Here is a 24259-nt window from a genome sequence, read left to right on the forward strand (position 1 = left end):
ACCCTGTAACCCGGAAATGAAAGTGTACTATGTCCCTTGACAACAAATGACGCGCTTCGCTTCAAAATAGTTATTGGAAGAAAAGTAAGGAGCTGGAGGAGAACTATTTTTTACAGTCTATGGAGGAGAACTACTTTCTTTGTAATTTAATTATTATTTTAGCTAAATTCCACATAAATGCAAAGTAATGAAAATGAAGCCTTCTTTTACTACTACATGTAAATTTGTGTGCAAAATTCAAGATTATGCTGTAAATGTTTCTATTTTATGTATACCTTTTTTATGTTTTCTGTTTTATGTAAACCCCTGACGTGTAGCTTAAGCTATAGGAAAAAAAAAAAAGATGTTCATGGTTCACAATTTACTTCATGTCATTCATTCAGACACAATTACACATTTCATTTAAGTTTTGTGAACTTTATTTGAATGCTTTTCTGGTTAACAGCACGTATGCTGTGTTCACAAGTAGGCCTGGGCTAGCCATTCTACAGAAACGGTGGTAGCCCACAAAATTTTCTGTGACAATTTACATCGACGAGGGCGTAGGCCTAGCTAACACCTCTAGCAACTAGGAAGGAATGATTTCACTAGGCCTACATGTAAACTTTAAATAAATGTACAATTTAAAAAAAATACTGAGATATCCCTTATGAGTAATCTGGCAGCAAAATACTTAAGTAATAATGTGGTCTAAGTTTAAATGTAAAATAAAAGGAAATATTTTATTGGACATCTGCTATGCCAAAAGCGTGTCTGTAGAATGACCCATATCCGTAAACTAACCACCACCCTTCAAGAGATTTGTCACAGAAACACAAAATGAGGTCAGTCTTATTAGTGACAGCACTGTGCAAAATATAGAGAAAGAAGAGGAGCAAGAAATAAAATATCAATAAGTAGCCTAATAGGACTATCAGAAAAAAAAAATAGTTTAAGAGAAATAAACGTCTGGAGTGCTGGGACACAGTATAGGGCATGGGCCTAGAGGCCATAATGCATTGGCCTGCCCTATAGGCCTACTGTCCCAGCACTCCTCCTAAGATGTTTATTTTCTTATAGAGTTGCAATTTCTGTAAGTTGTCATGTTCCAAAAAATAACAGATTTGTGGCAGAGAAGGCTTTCTGCAGCTCTGTGTATTTTCTGAATTTGCTCAGCCTTCTGAGGTGATATAGGCCTAGGCGCTGTTTTGCCATTTGTAGCCTACTTGATACACAGTAAGTGATGTCCACTCTCTCTGATGGAACCTCTGCTTCCCTCTTCTGAAGCCTACCACCAAGGCTGTCTCATCGTCGTTGGAGATGAGTCCCACCACCACTGTATGAAACTGATTAGCTGATGAAAGTGATGACTGGCATTTGAAATGTTTTGATAGTTGCTGCTTTTGTTGCTTTGTTTCATGGTTGTTGTCCAAACCTACTGGCCAATTTGTCACCAGAGGTTCCTTAGAAGTTTGCCATTACTGGCTAACTGTGGCGACAAATAATTGGCGAACACATTTGCCACTAGAGGCAAATTTCTCATTGTTGCTATAACTTTGCTGGAAGTTTGTCTCTAGTGGCCAAACATTGGCAAGCTTCACAAATCACCCACAAGCTTGCCGCAAATCTGCCACAAACATTTTGTTTTTGTAAGAGTAGCCTTAACAAACTCAAATAGGCTACAGTAGGCCTATATGCTTTAATGGTTTTACTGCAAATCATGAAAACCTATTTCAACCACGCTGGTTTATTAAAGTAGCCTATAGGCCTATAGGCTATAGTTAAAATTATATACTAAACTTTTGAGAAGTCAGGACTTCAAGATGAAAAGTCAACATTTTGAGAGAGATTGTGTCAAAAATGTCAAAAGTACACGAAATGCAAAGTAAGCCTATTTTTTTAAAAAAAGTTAATATCACAAAATTGCAACTTTACAGTAATCTCCTAATTTGGATTTAGTAGCTCAATTTCTGTCAATTTCTGTTAATATCTCAACAATCTGAATTAGTATAGCCGATGGTTAAAATCTGGTCTGATCTGGTTAATTTATTTCAAACTGTTCAGTGTGTAGCCTAGCCCACAGTAGGCAACTGGTCTAGACTAACTAGACACAAACATACGGGCATTTGTGGGCAGTAACAGGTACTCCATGCTGTTGGAGGTGAAAACAAAAGCTGCATCACCACTGATATCACATTGAAAGGTGTGAAAGGAGCTGGTTCTTCTTTCTAGGTTTATTTGTATAAGGAAAGCACCGTTTTTTAGCTATCCATGTACTTTATATGTATTCACTTCTGGCACCTTGGCTATCATTTTGGTAACTATAACGAGCAGAATACTAAACATATCAGAGGAGCCATAATGTTCAGTTACTCCAGTCTAGATTGACTTGACATTGCACTCTAAAATACTGACATTGTCTATCCAAAGTAAGGTGCTGTTTTCAAACTGATGGTCAAATCAAGCAAAACTCATCTATCAATCTGTCATTTATCTTTCAATCCAAAAGGCCTCAATTTACATTATAGCCTGCAATAGAACTTGGCTGGTGGTCACAATGCAATCAGATGACATATAAAACCCAGTGATAAAATGGTGCATACCAACTGATATCCAAGGTAAGCTTTCCACACCTGTCAATGCACCTCCAATATTGTTTGCACTTCCGGAGTCTTGAGTGTCTGTCATGTCAGCTTGTGTGGAAGAAAGTGTTGGACCTGGGCACTAGTAGCCTATAGAACTTTTGAACTGTGCACCATAGAAACCGTCCATACTAGACTGCAGGAAATTCATATAGCCATAGGTTATGCTGATAAACTATGTTGGTACCAGAGGGTAGGGGAAAGTTACCTGAATTACTGTAATAATGTTATGGAAGAAATCATGCACGTGACATCAGTCTCTTCTCTCGTATATTCATTATGTTCTGTTGCAGAAATACATTCATTAATTAAACATACATTCACTGTGAGTTGATTGGGGTTGTTCAGTCTCATCATAAAGTGCAAGTCACAACATCCCTCATAGGAAAGTTTCAAAATCTGTGCAATACATTAAAATCACAAAGCATTAAAAAACAACACTTTTACACATCTACAATAAGGAATGTGGAATTGCTGTCACAGAAAAAAAATGTAGCTGCTTAGTACAATATTTTAAGATTCAAATAAATATGACAAGAAATTTCCCATAAAAAAGAGAAAACCATTTCATTACATCACTGAAGTAACATTACTTAAATGTCCTTTTGAAAACGATTGTCCTTCTGAAAAGTAGAATCCTGAGCATCTGGCGTTATTCTCCTGCCCATTCACTCTCCTCTCACCATAGCTGCCTTCCAGTGAAGTTTGGAGGCGCAGTAGGCATCTGTTAGTGTGTGTAGGGGGGAAGGGAGAGAGGGATTACTAGGTGAAGATTAGAACGACTTTATCTCACACATAGTGGCCTGTCTTACACGGTGAATGTAATGGCACATGCATATGACATAATATTGTCAACGTTACAGCTATGTTTAATTAGCAAAACATGCAAACTTCTAGAATGTACTTTTATGTCTCTTGTGGGTATGGTAAGAAATGGTGCATTCCACTTGTACTCATAAGTTGCTCTTTCCAGTTGTTTTTGCCAGTTACGAGCAAGAAGCTGTTCAAACCCCGAGTACCCCAAATTTGAATTTCCAAGATGGGTGAGCCTATTTACTGTAGTCTAAATGAGTCATAGATATGAATGTTTATTAGCTGTTCTGTTCTATTTGTATCTCATTAAATCAGTTATGTCATTTTGTTTGCTTGTTGTTTATACTGTGTAATGATTCGTTACAAACTAGTATTGCTGTATCTGATAACAATCGCTAATAACAGACAATTGCTAACAGACATTTGCATTTTATTCTTGTTACTTATACAACAAGTGGAACGCATTCGACATTCGGGTGTGACGTCATTCCCAGTCACCGATTACCATCGACGAGGCAAATGGAACGCAGCATAAGTAAGAGTCAGAGGGGAAGTAGGTCTTACTGTTCCACTGTTCATCAGTAATGCCATTTCTGTGGGCTGGTACACATGACTGCGGAACGGCAGGCCCTGGCGAGGCCCTGCCAGGCCATTATGGTATGCACCGGACCGAAGAGCTGGGAACAGACACACGATTCAAATGAAGCGCAATGATATTTGTGTTATTCCATAAGGATGCTTCAGTGGGTGAAAAGAAAAAGCCAAAGGAACTGACAAATACCTGCACTGTGTTCCTCTATGGTGAAGGCCTGGTTGTCTGCAAATGGAGGTCTTTGTGCTGGGGGTCCCTCGTCCTCCTCGTAGCCTTGGTCCTGCAGCTGGGAGGACGACTGGTTGGTCGTGTCGTAGAATTCCGGCGACGCCATGCTGAACTGAGGCTCCTGCCGCAGACACAGGTGAGCCTCTGGGATGGCGTGGAACAGCAGCAGCGCCCACCCTTCCGTCACCAGGGCGACGGCCAGCGCGGGCTCGTCCCAGTCGGGTCGCCCGTGGTGCAGCGCCGACGTGGCCACCAGGTCGTTGTAGAGATAGAAGCCGAGCCAGGCCGCCCAGAGGATGAGCGAGGCCAGGCAGGACAGGAAGAGCCAGACGCCGTTGCACCTCCACCTGCGCCGCAGCGTCTCCGAGCGGCCGCCTCCACACAGCACCACGCCCAGGGACAGGCCGGCGGCCATCAGCAGCAGCCCCAGCGCGTAGCTGCAGGCCAGCGTGAAGTCGACGGGCAGGTAGTCGCAGGCGGCGTGGCCCTCGCGCACCACCGTCAGCAGCAGCCACTCGCCGGCGATCACGCCCTGCACCAGGCTCAGCGCCGCCGCCAGGCCGGCCAGCGACCCCCCCGACGGGCTGCGCCGCCCCGCCGCCAGCCTCCTCAGCCGCAGCGCCTGCGCCAGCAGGCAGGAGAAGCACAGGGCGAAGAGCGGCCCCCAGAGGGCGCGCCGCACCACGCACAGGCCCTCGCCGCGCCCCACCAGGAAGGCGAAGGAGAGGCCGAAGAGGCCCGCGGTGCCGGCCAGCAGCAGCAGGAGGGGGGCCACGCCGCTGCGGCGCTCGGGCTCGGGCACGTAGCGCAGCCGCGTCAGCAGCACCAGCGCCAGCACCAGCGCCGTCAGCGCCCCGCCACACGCCACCGCCTCCAGCACCACGCCCCACACCGACTCCAGGTCGCACAGCACCTGGTACGGGGCCTCCACCGACGAGCCGCAGCCCCGCGGGGGCGGAGGGTGGGAGTCGGGGTCGGAGTCGGAGTCCTCGCTCGAGCCACAGCTGATCGCGGACAGGAGGAAGAGGAGGGCAGGGCTGAGGGCCATGGCTGGAGGGAAGAGAAGCACAAAGAACGCGTATAGGCTACTGAATATTACGCCTTATCGGCACACGTCACATCCACCATCACTCATTTTGTTGGAGACAGCGCTGTAACAGCTCAGTAACTTCAACTTCATGATGTCATGCCTTTGTTGAGTCTCTCACAAATGTGCCACCTCAAGCCTGTGCCAGCCCTGAGCAGTTACCATGGAAACCAGCAGCACAGCGTGGGCAGGTTGAGATGAGGTTTACATAAGCTGCTATCCCTGAGTAGCAGGCAGCATCTCTGACACACAGCACAATACACTAAATGCAGACTGCGTATTAAAAAGAAGTTCCACTATCACAGCATAGAAGTCTGCTTTAATGTTTACCCTACACTTTTTATGAACTGAGGAATCATGCTATACTAACACATCATTCAATGTATGTCCCCTCTCCTCTGTTTCTCTGCTTATGAGTTTTTTTTTTTATATATTCCTATATGGCATGAACACTCCCCAACATACAGTAGACCTTTAGAGGAACCGCAGAAGTATGTAGGAGGAATGCAGAGGGCGGAGTTTAAGTAGTGACCTCTGCCACTGATTGGGCAGAAAGCTCAAAGACAACCAACGATACAGTAAAGGTTTGGATGGCCATTAATGAGCCATCAGAAATGACTGGATAATATCGAACATTTATTTCATTTTTCGCATTTGAAAGCCATCAATTAAAACATCTATAGTCAACCCCGAATGCCATTTTTTGTGAAGTGTTATAGTGACACTTGATTTTTTTTTTTTTTTAAAGCCCACATGCTACAGTCATTTGTCTCTGGTGAAGAGGATCCAAAACTCAAGCAACAAGTCTACTTACCTTAGGCTGAAGTCGTATAGGCAGTGGCTTAACAGTCTCTCTCTCTCTCTCTTTTTTTTTTTATTTAAGTTATGAATTCACAAACGGATGTCTCATCTCGGATGAACCATCGTGGGCTGAAGGCACAGCCAGATTCCTTGGGTGTGATTTTTCGAGGCTAAAATTTGGAGCCGTTCTCCCTGCCGTTGCAGTAGGCTACTTCTTTGCGGGAAAACTTCTTTCGAGACCTCATCAGCTGCGAAGATTTTCGATAAAAAAAAATAATGGCCTGATTCAAAACATTTCCTTGCAGTAAAGATTACCGTTTCAATTCATCTCGCTAGGCGCAGCTTTGAGAGCTTGCTGTAGGTGTTCTGCCCCCCTTCCCCCCACTCCCGCCCTCTCTCTCTGTCTCATGCACTGGCAAACAGCGTAGCTTACTTTACTGCGCGTCTTGAGAGCGCGGAGTCGCTGCGGACGAGATTGCAACTTGCAGCAAGTCAATAATGCAGTGGCGCTCGTCATAAAGACGTTAAACCGTTCACTGACAACTGGGAATCACAACAATAGTAGATATAGTTGAGTTAGCTATAATCCAAGCGATCAGAATCTGCAGACAAGGATTCCCAAAAGTAGCAGAGATCATGTTCTTTATTTAGCGCACCGCTCCATCTCACTATAAACTGGCCTATCTGCAGACGGTGGCTTGCGCTGATGCGTACGCCTACAGGTGTGATTCAACGTGAGACGTGTTTCTTCAAGATGTTATGTCATAGTTGAAAGCCGTGACTAACGCATGCCCATCTTGCAACTTCAGAGAGGAGTTAATCTCGTGCGTGTCTTCGTTTTTGGTAGCCTCACTGCGCGCACATAGACACAGGCTGTCTAAATCTGTAGAAGTAGACAGTGTTCTTATGCCTTTCAACTTTGCTTGTACGAAATGTCTCAGGCTGACTTCAGACCAGTTTTTGTGGATAATGACTCTCTCGACTAATCCTGTGTCAGTTAATACTCAGATTAGGTTCTAGCCATGCCACCCTAATAGTAACAGCTCCACACAGGATAACACAAAGTGTAATCAATTGCACAGAAGCCTACAAGCATTCAGTCATTCTGTCACAGATGAAATTGAAATTAAAGGTAAATTCATTTCACCCAACTGCATAGGCAATAGCATAAACTAGTGAGGGCATCCATGCATATATCAGGCCTATGCCATGCACTTCAAAACTGAATGCTATGTTAAAAGACCGTCGTTTTTGTCCACAAAATAATTCAGATTAAACTGTGCAGTGGGAAAAGTCAGACATTTTTACCTCTATCACACAATCAAGCAATGATGGTGACAGCCTAGACAAATATAGCAACCCTTAAAAAGACAGAGATTGAAAGTGACAAAATAGAAGACAGGAGTGAAGGGGGGAGTGAGACCAAAGAAGTGCTGAGTTGCTCACTTCAGTGATTATACTCTGAGGTTAAGTACCAGAGCAGATAATCCGCACTTCAACTGTCCTTCCACTCTCAAGGGGACTCAGAGAGGACTAGAACTGACCTCATCTGGCATCAGCATGACCCACTGATATCATAAACAACAGTGCTTTATGGACATCACAAAATCCTTCAGATAATCTGTTTTATAGTATAGAGGAAAGTGATGGTGACAAGCTATATCAGTAACTGGGAAAGGAAATCATACTGAAACATTTTTATGTGCAATCACAGATCAATACACAAAACTTGCAGCAAAATAAATTCTCATCCCAACATAAGGTGAGAGGCCAAGCCCTCTCAATGAGTTCTTAGCTGTTTAAATAAGAGTGAAACACACACCTGAAGCTGATGCCACTTGTTGCTCTTACCATGCAACAAGCGGAAACTGAACTGACAGAGTCGAGGTTCATCCACATCAATCCTATCAACTCATTAAGACTTTCGTGGAGAGGAGAAGAGAGGAGGAAGACCCTTCACTTCAGTTTTAGGGTGATTGGTCTAGCTGTCTGTCTTATTGGTTTAGCTGGACACTGCTGGAAAAATTCAGCCTTCAGCAGAAACATTGGTTACCTGCACAGCCTCTTCACTCACTCACCATCTTTAACATTTTTAAACTGGTTAAGTCATGTGCTCCTTCTTTGTGTGCATCAGATCCATAGGCTGTATAAAATTGATAATGAAATATGATAATAGCTAACTGCGACAGAAAGTAGACCTACAGTACATGGTGTGTAAATTACACACCAAGCTCCACCTAGTGGTTTGATAAGACAACAGCTGAGATCTACTTTTGCAAACATAAAATACTGTTATACAAAGTGTATAAACTATTTCGGAAATAATGTGAATTTGTCTATTGTGTCTATAGTCTTGTTTGTGTAAAATGCAAATAAACTCATAATGTGATAATCTACACATTTCGTAAAATCATATTTAACTGCAAAAGGACACAGTATATCATATTTTAAATTCTATCTCATGGAAAATATATGTTATTTTTGAATTTGATATCAGCAATCCGTTTATAAAAACTTAGGGACAGGTCCTTTCAGCTGCTCAACCGTCTGGGGTTTTTCATGTTTTTCATTCCTTGATTCACCCAATTTGACAGGTCTGGACTGCAGACAAGCCATTTTAGCACATTAGCAAGGACAGGAGATATGGAGCCATACTGTTTAAATATGCATGTGCAGAATTAATTTTGCCATTGTTTTCCTGATAACATCTTCCCTGAAAAAAATGCATTGACTGGATGGCAGTATATGTTGCTCAAAACCTGTGTACATCATTTAGAATTGATTGTGCAAGGTCCATGCTGTATGCACCTCCACACCATCACAGATACTGGGTTTTGAAATATACAAGTTGGATAGTTGGATAATCTCTTTCCTTCTATAGCCCAGAGATTTAAAAAAATAATTGACATTTTTAATTGGTATTACCACATGACTGTTTTCCACTTTACCTCCTCCGTTTTAAACGATCTCAGGCCCAGATAATGGCATTTCTGTATCATGTCTGAATACAATTTCTAAGTTTGCATGAAAAAGTTCACTAGCTTTTTGTGAATTGAGTATAAAGCTGTGCTCATAGACAATGGGTATCTTAAGTTTTCCTGAACCCAATGACATTCTTTACAGAAACAGGTCTGGTTTTAAATAGATAGATAGATAGATAGATAGATAGATAGATACTTTATTGATCCCCAAGGGGAAATTCAAGGTCCCAGCAGCTTAAGACACCACACACAACATACAGTACAATGTAAACCATGTAAACAGGAAAATTAAAAAGCAAATCAACAATCAACATGACTAAAGGAGCAGTAGAATACTATAGATAAGGTATGCATGAATGTACTGAGGATTGGTGCTGTGATCCAGTCTGAGGTGTGTGTCAAGTTGGTAGTGCAAATAAGTCCAACAGTGCAACAGTGCAAGATTAAATTCTAGTGACCAGTAATAAATATGTACAGTACAAAATGTAAGCATAGTAATAATAGTAACAGTACTAATATAAATATATGGACAATTAAAATAAACTTAACATAGTAATAATATAAGAGTTAGACATGAGGGTAGACATGTAAGCCATGCCATGTAAGTGTATAAGAGGGTGGAGGTGCAGATATACTATGCATAGAAGTCCAACTCTCCTTTTCCCTTCAGTGAAGCATTGTACAGTTGTATGGCCCTGGGTACAAATGACATTCTCAGTCTGTCTGTTGTGCATGTCATGGAGCGTAGTCTCCAGCTGATCAAGCTCTTCTGCTGTATGATAGTGCTGTAGAGTGGATGACAGTCATTGTCCAGGATGCTGTGTAGCTTGTTCAGGGTCTTTTTGTCTGATACTGAAGTGATGCACTCCAGATCAGCTCCCACAACAGAGCCAGCCTTCCTTACCAGCCTGTCTAGTCGCCCAGCATCCCTCTTCCTAGTGCTTCCTCCCCAGCATGCCACAGCATAGAAGAGGACGCTGGCAACAACAGACTGGTAAAACATCCAGAGGAGCTTGCTGCAGACATTGAAGGAGCGCAGCCTCCTCAGGAAGTACAGCCTGCTCTGCCCTTTCTTGTATATTGCTTCAGTGTTGACTGACCAGTCCAGTTTATCGTCCAGATGTACGCCCAGGTACTTGTATGTGTTCACCACCTCCACATTGACCTCCTCAATGTGGAGGTGGTGATGCAGTGTTATCTAGAAATAGATTGAAGGTTAGGCCTATTTAGAAACAGCAGTGGCCAATAATAAACTCAGTTGACCAATGAAATGAGAAATTATATGGATTTATCTTCTCCTTCTTCTTAGTGTGTTTGTAAATTCTTGATCACCCTTTTACACCTCCTCAATGTTGGGCTTTTGGAATCTCAGTAACAACATTGACATTAAAAAGAAAAAGAAAAAAGAAAACTGAGGCAGATCTTCTCAGGTAACTTTACTTTTGACATAAAAAAAATACCATCGAGGACAGATACATTAGTTGGGACCCCATTGTGGCACCCTCACTTCAAAAAGTGAATCTTTCATATACTCTAGATTCATTAGATATAAAGTGAAATATTTTGTTTTAATGATTGCATCGTGCAGCTCATGAAACCCAAAAATCAGTATATCAAAATATTAAAATAAAGAGGAAATGTCAAAATTTTTAAATGAAATCAACTACTCTGACTAAGCTGAAATAGTTCATTTATACACTCTTGGTTGGGCTGTTTTTATGGAAGCATGAAGTGCTCTAAAATGTCCTGCCAGGAGGGTGCTTTGGCTCTAGACTTGATAACACAATGGATCAACACCAGCAGATGACATGAAACCCCAAATCATCACTGACTGTGGAAACTTGGATTGCCTCTTCACTGTTCTTCCAGATTCTTGGGACCTTGATTAAACCCCGATATCCAAATGAAATGGAGAATGTTTTCATGTGAAAATAGGAGTTGAGGACCACTGACCAATGGCCCAGTTTTGTCTCTCCTTAGCTCAGGTAAGACACACTAACCTTGTCTCTGATTCAGGAGTAGCTTGATACTAGGAATATGTCAGTTTATTTCCGACATCTGTGCGTAGTGGTTCTTGATGCCTAGTCCAGCCTCAGTCAACTAATGAAGTTCCGAACTTGGCTTTGCTGGACAAATCTCTCAAGGCTACGGTCATCCTTGTTGCTTTTCCTACCACACTTTCCTCTTCCAGTCAACTTTCTATAATATGCTTTGATGTTCTGTACACTGAACAACCTGCCCTGAACCCTTGAGCAATGTTTCTGGAAACATGATGTTGCCATTACAGTTTTTCATGATTGCTTTGACCTGCTTAAACAAACTGGGATTCACTCGGTTTTCCTCATCACTGTCTCAGCAGAGCAGAAGACACCTTTTGCAAATGTGTTGACCCTTTCTCATTGGATTAACACATTTCCCCACCCTTTTACAGAACAGTTAACACGGATGTCATTCAAGCAGTCCAAATTCCATTATTATAGCTATGGTAACCAAACAGAAACCATCTGTTACCCAACTATTAGAAACTACCTACAGTACATCAGTATGAATTCACTGAAGCACCTGTTTGACACCCCTTCACACAAATCTTCAATTAGCAATCAGTCAGCAGGCCTTAAAAGGTGTAGCGTCTGTTGTTATACTTCAGTGTGATAGATTTTATTTTCATTTCTCATACTCTAATAGATTTTATTTTGGTTTACATGTATTTTGTGTAATATTTACAGTAGCCTATTTTAGTTTTCAGCTACAGTTTGAAATGCCACTGGTATGAAAGCTATACAGTAATGACAAGCAATGGTGCACTGATTCACACTGAGTGCTGTATTCTGTATTTTGTTTTCCGCTGTGTAATGGTTGATTGGAAGAGCTTATGTGTTTCGGCCTGTGTGTTAACTGTTTTGAAAAATATGGAGTTTGAGTTGACTGCTGCATCAGAATAATCAAGAAAAACTGTAAACCAATTAGAGTACAGTATATGACCAGCAGGAGGCTGACTACTGTAATAACCCCCAATTGCCCTCTAACTGCACAGATACAGAGAGAATACATTTCAGTTCATTCTCTCGTCACTCCCAACCGTCACACTTGTGAAATGTTTTGCTTGCATAAAGGGTCTTCAAGTGTAACTGCTCACAATGTAGTTTGTGGTAATGTGGTTATCACACAGCACAATGACCTATTTTATTTTTTACCTTTCTATTTTATACACTCAAATATGTATTATGAGGAGCCTTAGGAATGTAGATAATTAGGCCTATTCAAAAACGAAATGCCCAACTTTGATTAGAACCTTGCTATGGAAGAATATTTGACATTGTTACTGAAAATAAAAATGACTATCGGCGGATATGTTGGTTATCTTTGTTTGAAAAAACCCCAAAACAAAACAAAAACACACACACACACACACACGTGCGCACACACACATACAAGCATACACAAAAGTTGCAAGCGTAGGGGATGGAGTTAGCCTGGCTAACGCCACATCTCAATCTCAATGAGATGTGATCTGGGAACCAAATATTCTTTTTCTCATATTTGAGGCAGGGTTTACGAATGCCCAGAGCCCTTTATTGGGCGCTACAGAAATCTATCAAATGTCTAGCCAGTCGTATCAATTAGTCTATAGCCTACCAGAAGACATACTGTATAGAGCATTTTAATACTTCAAAATAACATTTGATGAATGAAGCTTACATTTTTCAGTAGTGGTATGTGTGTAGATTTGAACAAAAGCTAGTTTGTTTCTTAACCAAAATAGCTGTGTTGTTTAGATGTCATCGTCTTACTGTCCCCCAGTTCTTCGATTGGTCCCCTACATGAAAATGAAGGCCATGTAATCCAGGCTGTACACAAAGTCAAGTATGCAGATTTTTATTCCATTCCACCAATGCCCTCAACTCAGGATTACACTTCATTTCGCCTAGCAGAGGATGTCTGACAATGGCTTAATTGTTCAATAAAACAATTATCAAAATGTAACACAGCAGAGGTTTTGTAGATGGCATGAAGATTTGGTGGTTTCCTACAGTGCAGTTACTGTAGGTGCTTTGTTGACATCAATCACTTTTTGTATGAGGTCAAAGCTAGGAAAATCCATAGCGATGACTCCAAAACATGTGTCTTTCGAATTATCTGTCAGATAATCATTTAAACAAGGGTTCACAAATTCGGCTACTACTCTTGGTTTATAATCAGGCCTACCGCAAGGACAGCCTGTGCCACTTGAGTAAGTCAGTATTATCTCTTCATGATCTTCATCTCGACATTTCTCCTTAGCCTCTTCCAAATGTTCCTGTATTAGCTGACATTTCCTCTGTAAATTAGTCACCTTATAATCACCGCTCTTATCAGTACCAGTAATCTCAATACCAAGGTCAAACTCCTTTTTCTGTATGAAAACAACCTTGCCTCTAACGTCTTTCAATGTTGGTATGCTTGACTCAACCCATGCATGGATCTCAGGATCCTCGTCAAGGAGTTTTTGAACACCTAATTTAACATTTGATTTATCGCTCTTCAAGACATTTTCCGGTTTTACCCTAACAAGAACTGTCTCAGTGTTATGATTCTTCAGAAATGTCTTGATAATGTGAAGTACTTCAGGTAATTTTGCTTTCTGTGAAACCGGTCCATGCACAAGTTTGAGCGATTTGTTACGCTTACTAAGCTTGACCCTAAGATCTAGATAGCGTATGCCTGCTTTGAGCTGATCTTCCAGTGACCAGGCCTGGCATTTTGCACCCAGCCAGGCACCGTGAAGGGCCATGGTGTCATGGGTGCCAGGGATGGTGATTTGAGAGATTTTCTTCCGGTCGTCAATGGATCCCATCCAGTTAAGATATTGTGGTGGAAGCTGGAGATCCGCTGCATCATTAGATGATTTGATGAATTCACAGTCACTGTCATCGTCACTGTAGCTCAAGTCCTGAAATGCTCTGTAGGATTAAACAATTGATGTTATACATAGGTGTAGTTTCTAAACATTCAATAAACAACTAAAAGGGGCACAGCAATATGAAGAAAAAAGCGTTTTCACATAAATTCATATGCACTGTGTTCTCAAGTTAATAATGTTAATCAGTAGGTACATTTCCAAAAAAACCAAACAATTCTATTCTAGAATGTAAATGCATATGCGTTGCACCTCGTTTGCCATACTTACACGAGCAGTAAAACAAAAAGGGCTGTCCGGATGAAGCTGTTCTTCATGTCTTGGCTTTGCTAAATTCACAAAGAAGTCTGTGATAAATGGCTTGGTCAATGTAGGGATGTTAAATTAAAATACAGCTGCCAGCAGAAATGATTGGGGTCCAAGCAATGGCAAAACACAAGGAATTCTGTTTAAGAATCAAATATCAAAATGGCCGTGGCAAGCCTTGAATCCATCTGAACCATGTCTTCTGCATCAAGAGACATGACTGACCAGGTGAGCTAGTGAAGTCTGTGGCAGCTGAATGGTTGTGATTATAGATACCATGGATTCTTTAGAGACAAAGTATGCCTATTGACATTTAATGTGTGATATTTGCGAAATGAGACACTCTGCTTCTCTGCTTGTGCTTGGACCCTTAATAATTCTTAAAAACACTTTGCGCCGTGTTTCCGATGGCCAAAATAGAGCCCTTTATCTACAAATCCCCAAATGTACCACATATAAATATAACAAATATAAACATATACCATATGTCTAATAGAAATACAGTCCTTTCATTAGGCTATTTCTGACTGGTGACCAAACTGTAACATGCAAACTTTGCCCAGAACCTGAACATCTCTTTTAAATGTCAAATTTTAATATTCAACAGCATTTGAAAAAAATGATGTTCAACTCATGGGCAGGAAAGGGTGTTTCAGCAGTCCTGTCCATATACTTAACTTTGAACTGTAATGATGCACTTTACTTCATTATGCAGAAAAGTAATGAAATCGTGGTAGAACACATTTTGTAAAAAAATGTAAGAAATGAATCGAGTAAAAATCATTCATACTGTTGTAATTTCACATAGAATTTATATTTTGATAAGTTATACTATGAATAGAAACTAATATAATGTACAGTAGGTGTACACTAGCATACAAAATGTCATACATGAATGTAATGTGGGTGTACATCTAGCATACAAAGGCTATAAGAGAAAAGTTTCTTACCATAAGTGATACAACTTTTGAATGTTGTACAGTTCTGCAGTGCTGTGCCAATACCAATAGTGGACACCATAATCTTATACTGTTCTTTGATGAGAGGTGTGTCCTGTTGGGCTGATTTGGCATCAATGGGCTGTTCTTGCAGGCTGCTCTCACATTACTGCTTCACCCATCTCGGAGGGAAGGTGAAAAAACAAACACACTTGGCTGAAAATGACACATGCTAAAATGTTGTAAGACAATCTCTTTTTAATTTTTTTTTAAAAATGAAAAATGTCATGTCCAAAATTGTTCATACCCTTTTTATAAGCAATGGAAACATCTTTATTTGCGTTCACAGCTCTCAGAATGGTTCTTATAAGCCGCACCTTTAACCAGAACCGGACATTCCTGGTTCCGGAGAGTAAAAATCCTGAGTATTAATCATATTGTTCCTATATATGTGTGTGTGTGTGTGTGTGTGTGTGTGTGTGTGTGTGTGTGTGTGTGTGTGTGTGTATAGGAAGCATGCCCCCAAACCCCCCTATCTTCACTGGGTTGTACATAGAGATGTGATAGATTAATTTCACACACAGTAGGCCTACAGTATGTGTAGCCTATGCCCAACAGTTTAACGTGTAAAGTCAAAAGCGTTCAACCCTAAAGCATTTTATCTGGCCTTACAATAACGGTTTCTTATATCAGAAGTCCACTGTACACCTCTATGCAAATAGTGTCAAATCATTCACTGAGCAATATTGTTAGATGAATCCTCTTCAGACTGTTTGCAGCTACTTTGCATTGCATTTGTCTAAAGCTATTTTATTATCATTAAGATGTAAATTCACAGTGTTCACCTTGGTGCCTCTATTGCCCCAATTAACATTTAAACTTGTACAGAAATTAAAATAATAATAATAAAACAATAACAATAATAATAACTTATGTATAGCTATTTGACAACTATTTTCTAGCTTTGAAATGACTATGCCACAAAGGAAATAGTGCTACCTTGTGCATTGTTTCTTACGGAGTTACTTACAGAGTAAACTGTCATATTGACAACATGACAAAGTATATGTATAATGTAAGTATAAAATCCTTTACCTACAGAACAAGGAATTTAACACGCCTCCTGTATCTGAAATATTAACACAAGCAGCTTTCTGTGAACCATTTAAAGGCAACATTACAGTTTTTTTCAGATTGCTAAAACACAATTTTGAAAACTAAAGTGGTTTCCTCAAAATTCACACACAATTCACAAAACCACACACCCAAACTACAAAATATCTCAATATATATAGCAAAATGAAGCACTGCAACCAAAACTACATAGCATCATCAAAATCAAACTTTTGCACCACATGGCACACTTCATTCATTCACCAGTTCTTTACCTGCACATACAGTACATATTTGCAGATACAGATGTATGTTGTTGAAACTTTTGTTTCTCGTCAAACAAGTCAGTGCAACATACTGTATGCACAACAAGTATATTTACATTGGACTCTCCCTTCCCCTCTCATTCTCACCCGCCCTCTTCCTCTTCTTCTCTCTGCATGTCTTCCATTGGTGCTCGTTTTGTTATCTTTGTGAAGCACATTGGGTTGCCCTGCTGGACAAAATGTGCTATATACAGTAAATACAGTTGTCTTGCCTTGCCTTACCTGTGGTATTTCCATAGTGCTTACTTCCTGATTGAAGTGGTATAAATTAAGCATTGAGCTCATGTGTGTAATTTTGAATTGCATTGTTTTTAAACTGCAAACATGTTGCTTTATGTCAGATTTTTGCATCTTATGCAGAGAACCGTGTTCAGTGCATTCAAAAAGTGCCATTTTGAATTGCAAAATGTGTGTAAAGCAGAAAATGTGTTTAGACTTTTGGAGTCCTGAGAGGATGTTTTGCCCTCTGTGTGTCAGTTTAAATAATTGTGTTATGAGTATCATTTTAGTGTGTTAGCAATTGGAAAACAATTGTGATTCAATTCAGATGTGTTTTGTTTTTATTTCACACAGTACAGTATGTCTATGCCCCCAGCGAACAGTTGAAAATAAAAGGCATTCAACTCTAAGGCATTCTATCTGGCCTTTCACAAACGGTTTCTTTTATCAGAAGTCCACTGTATGCCTCTAGGCAAATGAATAAATGAAATCTTTATTGCCTAAGGGGAATTTGTCTTGCACTCAATGGAGCCACATTGAACATTTAAGGACAGACAACAATGAATAAATATAGCCGCAAGCGGCGATGGCGGGCCCGAGCACCTTTGGTGCGGAGACCTGTGACAATTTGGAATCTAACTAAGCAACATGTGCGTGTTGGTGGGCATGTGCATGAGCAACACACATGCCCATCAAATTTGGTCAATTTTCCTGAATATATGTGTCAACCACAACAGACAACACGCTAGGTGGCGCTATAGAGTCCCTAAGCCACACCCTAGGCCAGAGCTCTATCTCTGACTGTCTTTGACTATTGATAGCAATAATGCACAAGCCCACCAAATTTGGTTCATTTTCATGAATGTGTGTGTCAACCACAACAGACAATGCGCTAGGTGGCGCTATACAGTCCCTAAGACACCCTTGGCCAGAGCGCTGTCTCTGAATAGCTATAGCAATAACACACATGCCCACCAAATTTGGTTCATTTTCGTGAATGTACTGTACGTGTCAACCACAACAGACAATGCGCTAGGTGGCACTATAGAGTCCCGAAGCCACACCTTAGGCCAGAGCTCTGTCTCTGATAGGGATGGGTATTGATAAGTTTTTATCAATATCGATGGCATTATCGATTCTGCCTATCAATCCAATTCCTTATCAATTCTCTTATCGATTCCCAAAAAATGTAGGTGCACCCACATTTTTCATTGCATCGCCTTTAACGCCAAAAGGTCACCTTTTATCGCTCTCCTTTCATATAATGTGAATGATTTTTTAACAATAAGGCGTAGAAAAAGCTTGTCTTTATTTAAAACACATAAGGAATATACATATTCTTTATAAAGAATTATAAAGATGTATATATAGCCTACAGTATATATATATAATATAATATAATTCTTTATATATTCTAAGCTATACTACTGACATTTCTGATATTCATGACATTTTTGACTATTCATATTACAACTCTGCCTCTTTAATTCAGCTGTCGGCTTGAAGCCTCAAATTGTAAACAAAGTAGCATAGTTGGCTAGCTTATTATAGTCTACTGGTTGGACTATTCAGTTTCCCCACATGTGTTTAAGTGCAAGGTAGGCTAATACTTTTTCTCCTTGGGACAGGCCCTTTTGAGTCTTAGAGTGGGAAAACATTGAGATGATCAGTCAACTTGAATGCAAGAGTTTGAATCAAATTTGTGCAGTAGCCTACGCTATGATGCTAACCGAAATTAATTATAATGTCGCTAGCCTGCCTGCTAGTTGTCTTCTATGCGTCATTGCTTTCACGATTGTAAATGTGCATGTCGAGGGGCGGGTGTCCATTGAGCGCACACGAGAGAGGGAGAGGGAGAGAGAGCGGGCCAAGGGGGTTACTTCTATACAATTTGGCAAAGTAACACAAAATTTCAGGAAAACCGGAAAAAGTCCGACGTCATGCAGGCTGAGGGAATCGTTAAGGGAATCGATAACAAAAAAGACGTACCATGTCGATGGGAATTGATAAGTTAAACCCGGTTCCAAGACGGAACCGGTTTTCGATGCCCAACCCTAGTCTCTGACTAGCAGAAGCAACTCCACATATAGCTGCCAAATTACATCCAATTTATAACCTTTTTTCTGCCTATAACACCAACTTCCTGTTTCTTAATAAGACGCCATAGTTCAAACCTTCGCCATTTCAATGTACTTCGAAAGTTCAAAAATCTGTTCGTAATTCCTCTTGAGCAACCCCTCAAGATCATTTTAGTGCTTATATGACATGATTTCGATTAACCATCTAAGAGAAGTGTTTCAAAATACGTGATGTGCAAAATTCATAATCATAATCATAATTCAAATCCTTCAAAGATTCACTATATAATTTAAATGTAAAATTGTTTAGATTAATAGAACACACATGTCCACCAAATCTGGGCCATTTCCGTGAATGTATGTGTCAACCACAACAGACAACGCACTAGGTGGCGCTATAGAGTCCCTGAGCCACACCCTAGGCCAGCTCTGTTGCTGAGTAGCGTTACCATTTCCACACATAGCTGCCACATTTCAAGAGTTTTAGAGCATGCCAAGTTGGTGAAAAAAGGCAAAACGTGGCCCAGAAGAAACTTAATCTGAGCAAAAACAATAGGGCCTTGCGGCCGCACCTCGGTGCTCGGGCCCTAATAATCTGAGCAAAAACAATAGCGCTGCTACAGCGGCCGCACCTTGGTGCTCGGGCCCTAATAACAATAAATTATAATAAAAAAGACACGCCAAACATCTAACAGCATTGAGGACGTAGAGGATACAGAACATTAACAACAACAATAGTGATATGCACTAAGATGCATAAATACAATTAAATAAATAATCACTAGTGCACATTTGAAATGTCTATGTGCCTGTGTCTAATCTGTTCAGTAACTGAATGCTCCTCGGCACAAATGATTTAATGGCACATTTGGTTTTTTTTTTGTCAGGGGCATTCTGAATCTACGTCCAGAGGGCAGGGGGGAAACTATGGGAAGTCTCCTCAGCTGCATTTTCACCTGGCTGCTGGACATAAGGCGCGTTTCCATTACCCTGGTTCTGGGACTTTTTTGGGGGAAGGTACTTTTGACCGGGCCGCGACTGGCCTGGTCCTCTCAGGCGTTGTGTCTCCATTACATAATGGCCCTGTATGGACCTCGCGACGACGTCATCAAATCGCATCCGTTTACTCGGTTCGATAGGCTACAGCTGTTACTTAATAGTAATTTCCAACTAAGACTGCAGATTTGTAAAGAAACGCAAGCACCCACATCATAAGTGTATCTAAATTAGCTAAATACCAAACATGACATTTTACCGTGACTCGAGGAGCTGTAAACAGCTTGTAGGCTAACGCTAGAAGTATACTCGACGCGCCCGACCTGTCGCGCGACAATGTGACGTCAAAATGTCGTAATTTCCTGTGTCGCAAGCCACATTTCAGCCGCGCGCCGACGTGTCGCACACCGAACATTTGATATCAGGGGCGCGCGCAGTAGTCGAGTTGAGGGGGGATGAGGAGGGATGGCATCCCCCTTTGGAATTGATATGGTCAAAATCATCCCCCCTCTGAAACGGCCATCCCCCTCCCCATCCCCTGTAATTTTTCAATGAGTGTGGAAATATCACCACTATTTCATTTTCAACATTTAGCTTTTGCGCACATCGAGGCTAAAATACTGTGGACGAGGGGCATGCTCCTCCTATTGTCACGGCAATCAACGAAGCATGCAGCCTTCTTTTACTGTCTATGCGCACGACAGGTGATTTCATTCAGCAGCATCATGGCCAAGCGACAAGCAAAGTTTGATCTAAGGGACGTCGGCTTTATTAAGAGGACAAAACGTTGATGAATTAGAAAGAGTACATTTATACTCAAACCTGAAACGCCCAGTCTCCCTTGTTTGGTAAAGTGAAGGTTCCTAGCCCGCTAGCGAGAGCTAGGTGTTCACTCCAGCTGTTTCTGAACAAACTTGCCATAATGTAATTGGAAAGGATAGGCTACCGTAGCAGCTCATGGCGAACGTCCAACTTTTTAGGTCATCTTATTGAGAGTGATGTATGAATGCATCCTCACTCACACGAAAGAAAAGTTTTGTAGTGTGCGGTTCTGCAAATAGACAATGTCACGAGGTGGCTGAAGAGACAAACGTCTGAGCATCTGTTCATCTTTAGAATTATTATTCCGCTGTGCAGGTAGCCTAGGCACAAAGAATACGCTTTTGTTTTGCATTTTTAAAGACTGAGACTGAGCTACAAAGTATCCCACCAACATTGTTGTGTGGCAATTAAAGTTTCTGTTCTAGGCTAGGCTACTGTAGCCTATGGTGGTAGAATTCCAGAGTAAAAGCAACTTTTTTCGTTGGTTCCATTTAACTTGGCTAGATTGGTAATTATAACAAGTCATCGTTGAATGCATTACAATTGATGTCTGGTTCACTAATTCAGATCTGATAGATATTTAGTATATTTAAGTGATAATGTTACTCTGAACTAGGATAAATTTTAGCAACTCAATGTAGACATGATCTAAAATGTTAGTGACACATAAAATGTACATGAATTGGAAGAAATTTAGAATTTGCCAATGTCCAGCAGGTCACACTATAAATGGACTAGAATACAGGAAATTGCATCTTAAAAATTAAACATTTTCTGGGGGAGGACCCCCATACCCCCCGCAAGACTAATACCCAGATGTGCATTTTAAAATCCACCATCCCCCCTGCCATTTTTTAACAACTCGACTACTGATTACAATTGATGTCTGGTTCACTAATTCAGATCTGATAGATATTTAGTATATTTAAGTGATAATGTTACTCTGAACTAGGATAAATTTTAGCAACTCAATGTAGACATGATCTGAAATGTTAGTGACACATAAAATGTACATGAATTGGAGGAAATTTAGAATTTGCCAATGTCCAGCAGGTCACACTATAAATGGACTAGAATACAGGAAATTGCATCTTAAAAATTAAACATTTTCTGGGGGAGGACCCCCATACCCCCCGCAAGACTAATACCCAGATGTGCATTTTAAAATCCACCATCCCCCCTGCCATTTTTTAACAACTCGACTACTGGGCGCGCGCCAACCTCGCACGACAACTAGGAAGAGATTGAAGCCAAGCTCACGGAGCCAGTGTCCTTCTACAGTCATCAACCACATAAAGCACATTCAGGCATTATCATATAGCCTATCCAACATCTTGTAAATAAGCCCATTCATTTTTAAAACGACTGTAGTCATGAAGTTTGAATAATAGTAAGTTTGAGAAGTGGGAAGTTAACTTGGCTAGGCTGCAGCGAGAGTTGCCGTTTGGATGACTGATTTGTTTACAGTCGTGAACTACGTTGGATAAGTTAATGAAGTTACCAGTGAGAGTTGCAACAGGAGGAATTAGGGGGAAATGACTAGGACCGAGGCACATAAGCATTCCAGCAAAAGGTAATAACAGGCTAAATGAAAGGGTTTATTGTGTCCGAAAGTGTGTTTTATTGGTATCACACACAAGCAATGAGGTTAGTTTGTAACAACATACTTGGCTACCTAGCTAGCAAACCTTACTAGCCCTTGCCATTAACTCTATGTACTGTGCTAGCTAGCTCGGTTTACAGGCAAATTGAAACAATGTATTACGTGTCCGAAAGTGAGTTTTATTTGCATCACACAAGCAACGACAATAGCGAAAAGTTCTGTTTTGACTAGGAGACCTGAAGGACTAGGAGAGTTATTTTGTCGAGTAGAGTCAAGTGTCGTCTTCTGCTTCTCATGTTGTGAAAAAATCTTTCAGCAACTCCAGTCCTCATTTTAAATTTGGAGGTTGTTTTTGTCGCGATCTGCTGATGTCACTGCGACAACCAATCTGCGCAAAGTAACCACTAGTACCTTCCAGCGACTCTACCGGGCCGTTTTCAGTACCTACCCTCCACCAGGTACTCCGTTGGTTCCTGTAAATGGCCCTGAAAACGGCCCCGTCGGAACGGCCCGGTCAGTGGAGACACGCGCACACGGCAAAGTCTCTGAAAAACGTCCCAATAGTTCCGATAGTGGAAACGCGCCTATAGACAAACAAGTGGGAGGGATTGAGGGGGAGGGGTATGGTGCAGGTTCAGAATTTTCAGACCAGGTGGTGTCCATGGTGGAAGTTGAAGGCTGAGGTCATTGATCCATAGCCATGATCACTGAGGAGGCTTGCACAGGCTGCCCTAGCATGAGGGGGGATGAGAGGTCTAAGTGGCTGGGTGAGGTAGCGGAGGGTCCTGTACTAAACCTGTTGAAAAATGTGTTCAGTTCGTTGGCCCTATTCAGACTCCCCTCAGCCTGATTCTCCTTCACCTTAAACCCTGAGATGGTTTTCATACCCATCCACGCATCTCTTACATTGATATTCTGGAGCTTGTTCTCCAGCTTCCTCCTATATTTCTCCTTGTTTTCTCTCAGTCTCACTTTCAGCTCCCTCTGCACGCTCCTCTGCATCTCTCTGTCACCATCCCTAAAGGCTATTTTTTCTTGTTCAATAACTCCTTTAGATCATTGGTGATCCAGGGCTTGTTATTTGCAAAGCATCTCACTTTCCTTGTAGGTATGACATTGTCAACGCAGAAGGTAATATATTCAGTTATACAATCCGTCATTGAGTTAATGTCTTTTCCATGGGGTTCACAGAGCACATCCCAGTCTGTGACCTTAAAGCACTCCTGCAGTAGCTCATTAGCTTCATGTGACCACCTCCTTACTGTCCCTGTAGTCACTGGCTGCTGCTGGGTGTGTAAAGTGGGTGTGAGGACTGTGGCAGCTGTGGCATTATAAGAGTCATGTACATTTGCATACAATAAGTCCAATGTTTTTTTGTCTCTGGTAGAACAGTTAACTTATTGCTGGAATGTTGGAAGTATTGCAGAGAGAGAAGCAAGTCCCCTGAAATCGCCATGAAGGCATTTGGATGTTGTGTGAGTAACTTGACTGTATTGATGACGTCAAACGCAGCATTGGCATCAGCTGATGGTGGGATGTAAATAGCAACAGCAATGGCACAGGTAAATTCCCTAGGTGGGTTAGCTGCTAACATTTTTAAATGTTAAACTCATGTGTTCCTCCTTTCTGTGCATCAAATGTAGGCTACTGTCCATGTTTATATAAAATGGATGATGAAATATCATAGGCCTTCTAACTGCAACAGAAAGTAGACCTATATCAACATGGTATGTAATTTACACACCGAGCTCCATCTAGTGGTTTGATAAGGCAAGAGCTCAGATCCATTTTTGCAAAAATAAAATACTGTAATATAAACTATTTCGTAAATAATCTTT

General features: G+C 41.2%; 1 protein-coding gene across 1 annotated transcript; it reads right to left on the reverse strand.

The window, feature by feature from the left end:
* Positions 1-2950: 2950 nt before the first annotated feature.
* On the reverse strand, positions 2951-6427 carry gprc5bb (G protein-coupled receptor, class C, group 5, member Bb). The gene is made up of 4 exons (XM_062536467.1): positions 6156-6427; positions 4216-5304; positions 3999-4111; positions 2951-3345 (listed from the first exon to the last, which is right to left on the reverse strand). Exons 2-4 carry the CDS (start codon positions 5300-5302, stop codon positions 3301-3303), a joined length of 1245 nt encoding a protein of 414 aa, XP_062392451.1. The 5' UTR covers positions 5303-5304; positions 6156-6427; the 3' UTR covers positions 2951-3300.
* Between the last annotated feature and the right edge of the window lie 17832 nt (positions 6428-24259).

This window comes from Sardina pilchardus, chromosome 1 (genome assembly GCF_963854185.1).
Source record: "Sardina pilchardus chromosome 1, fSarPil1.1, whole genome shotgun sequence".
Taxonomy (NCBI): domain Eukaryota; kingdom Metazoa; phylum Chordata; class Actinopteri; order Clupeiformes; family Clupeidae; genus Sardina; species Sardina pilchardus.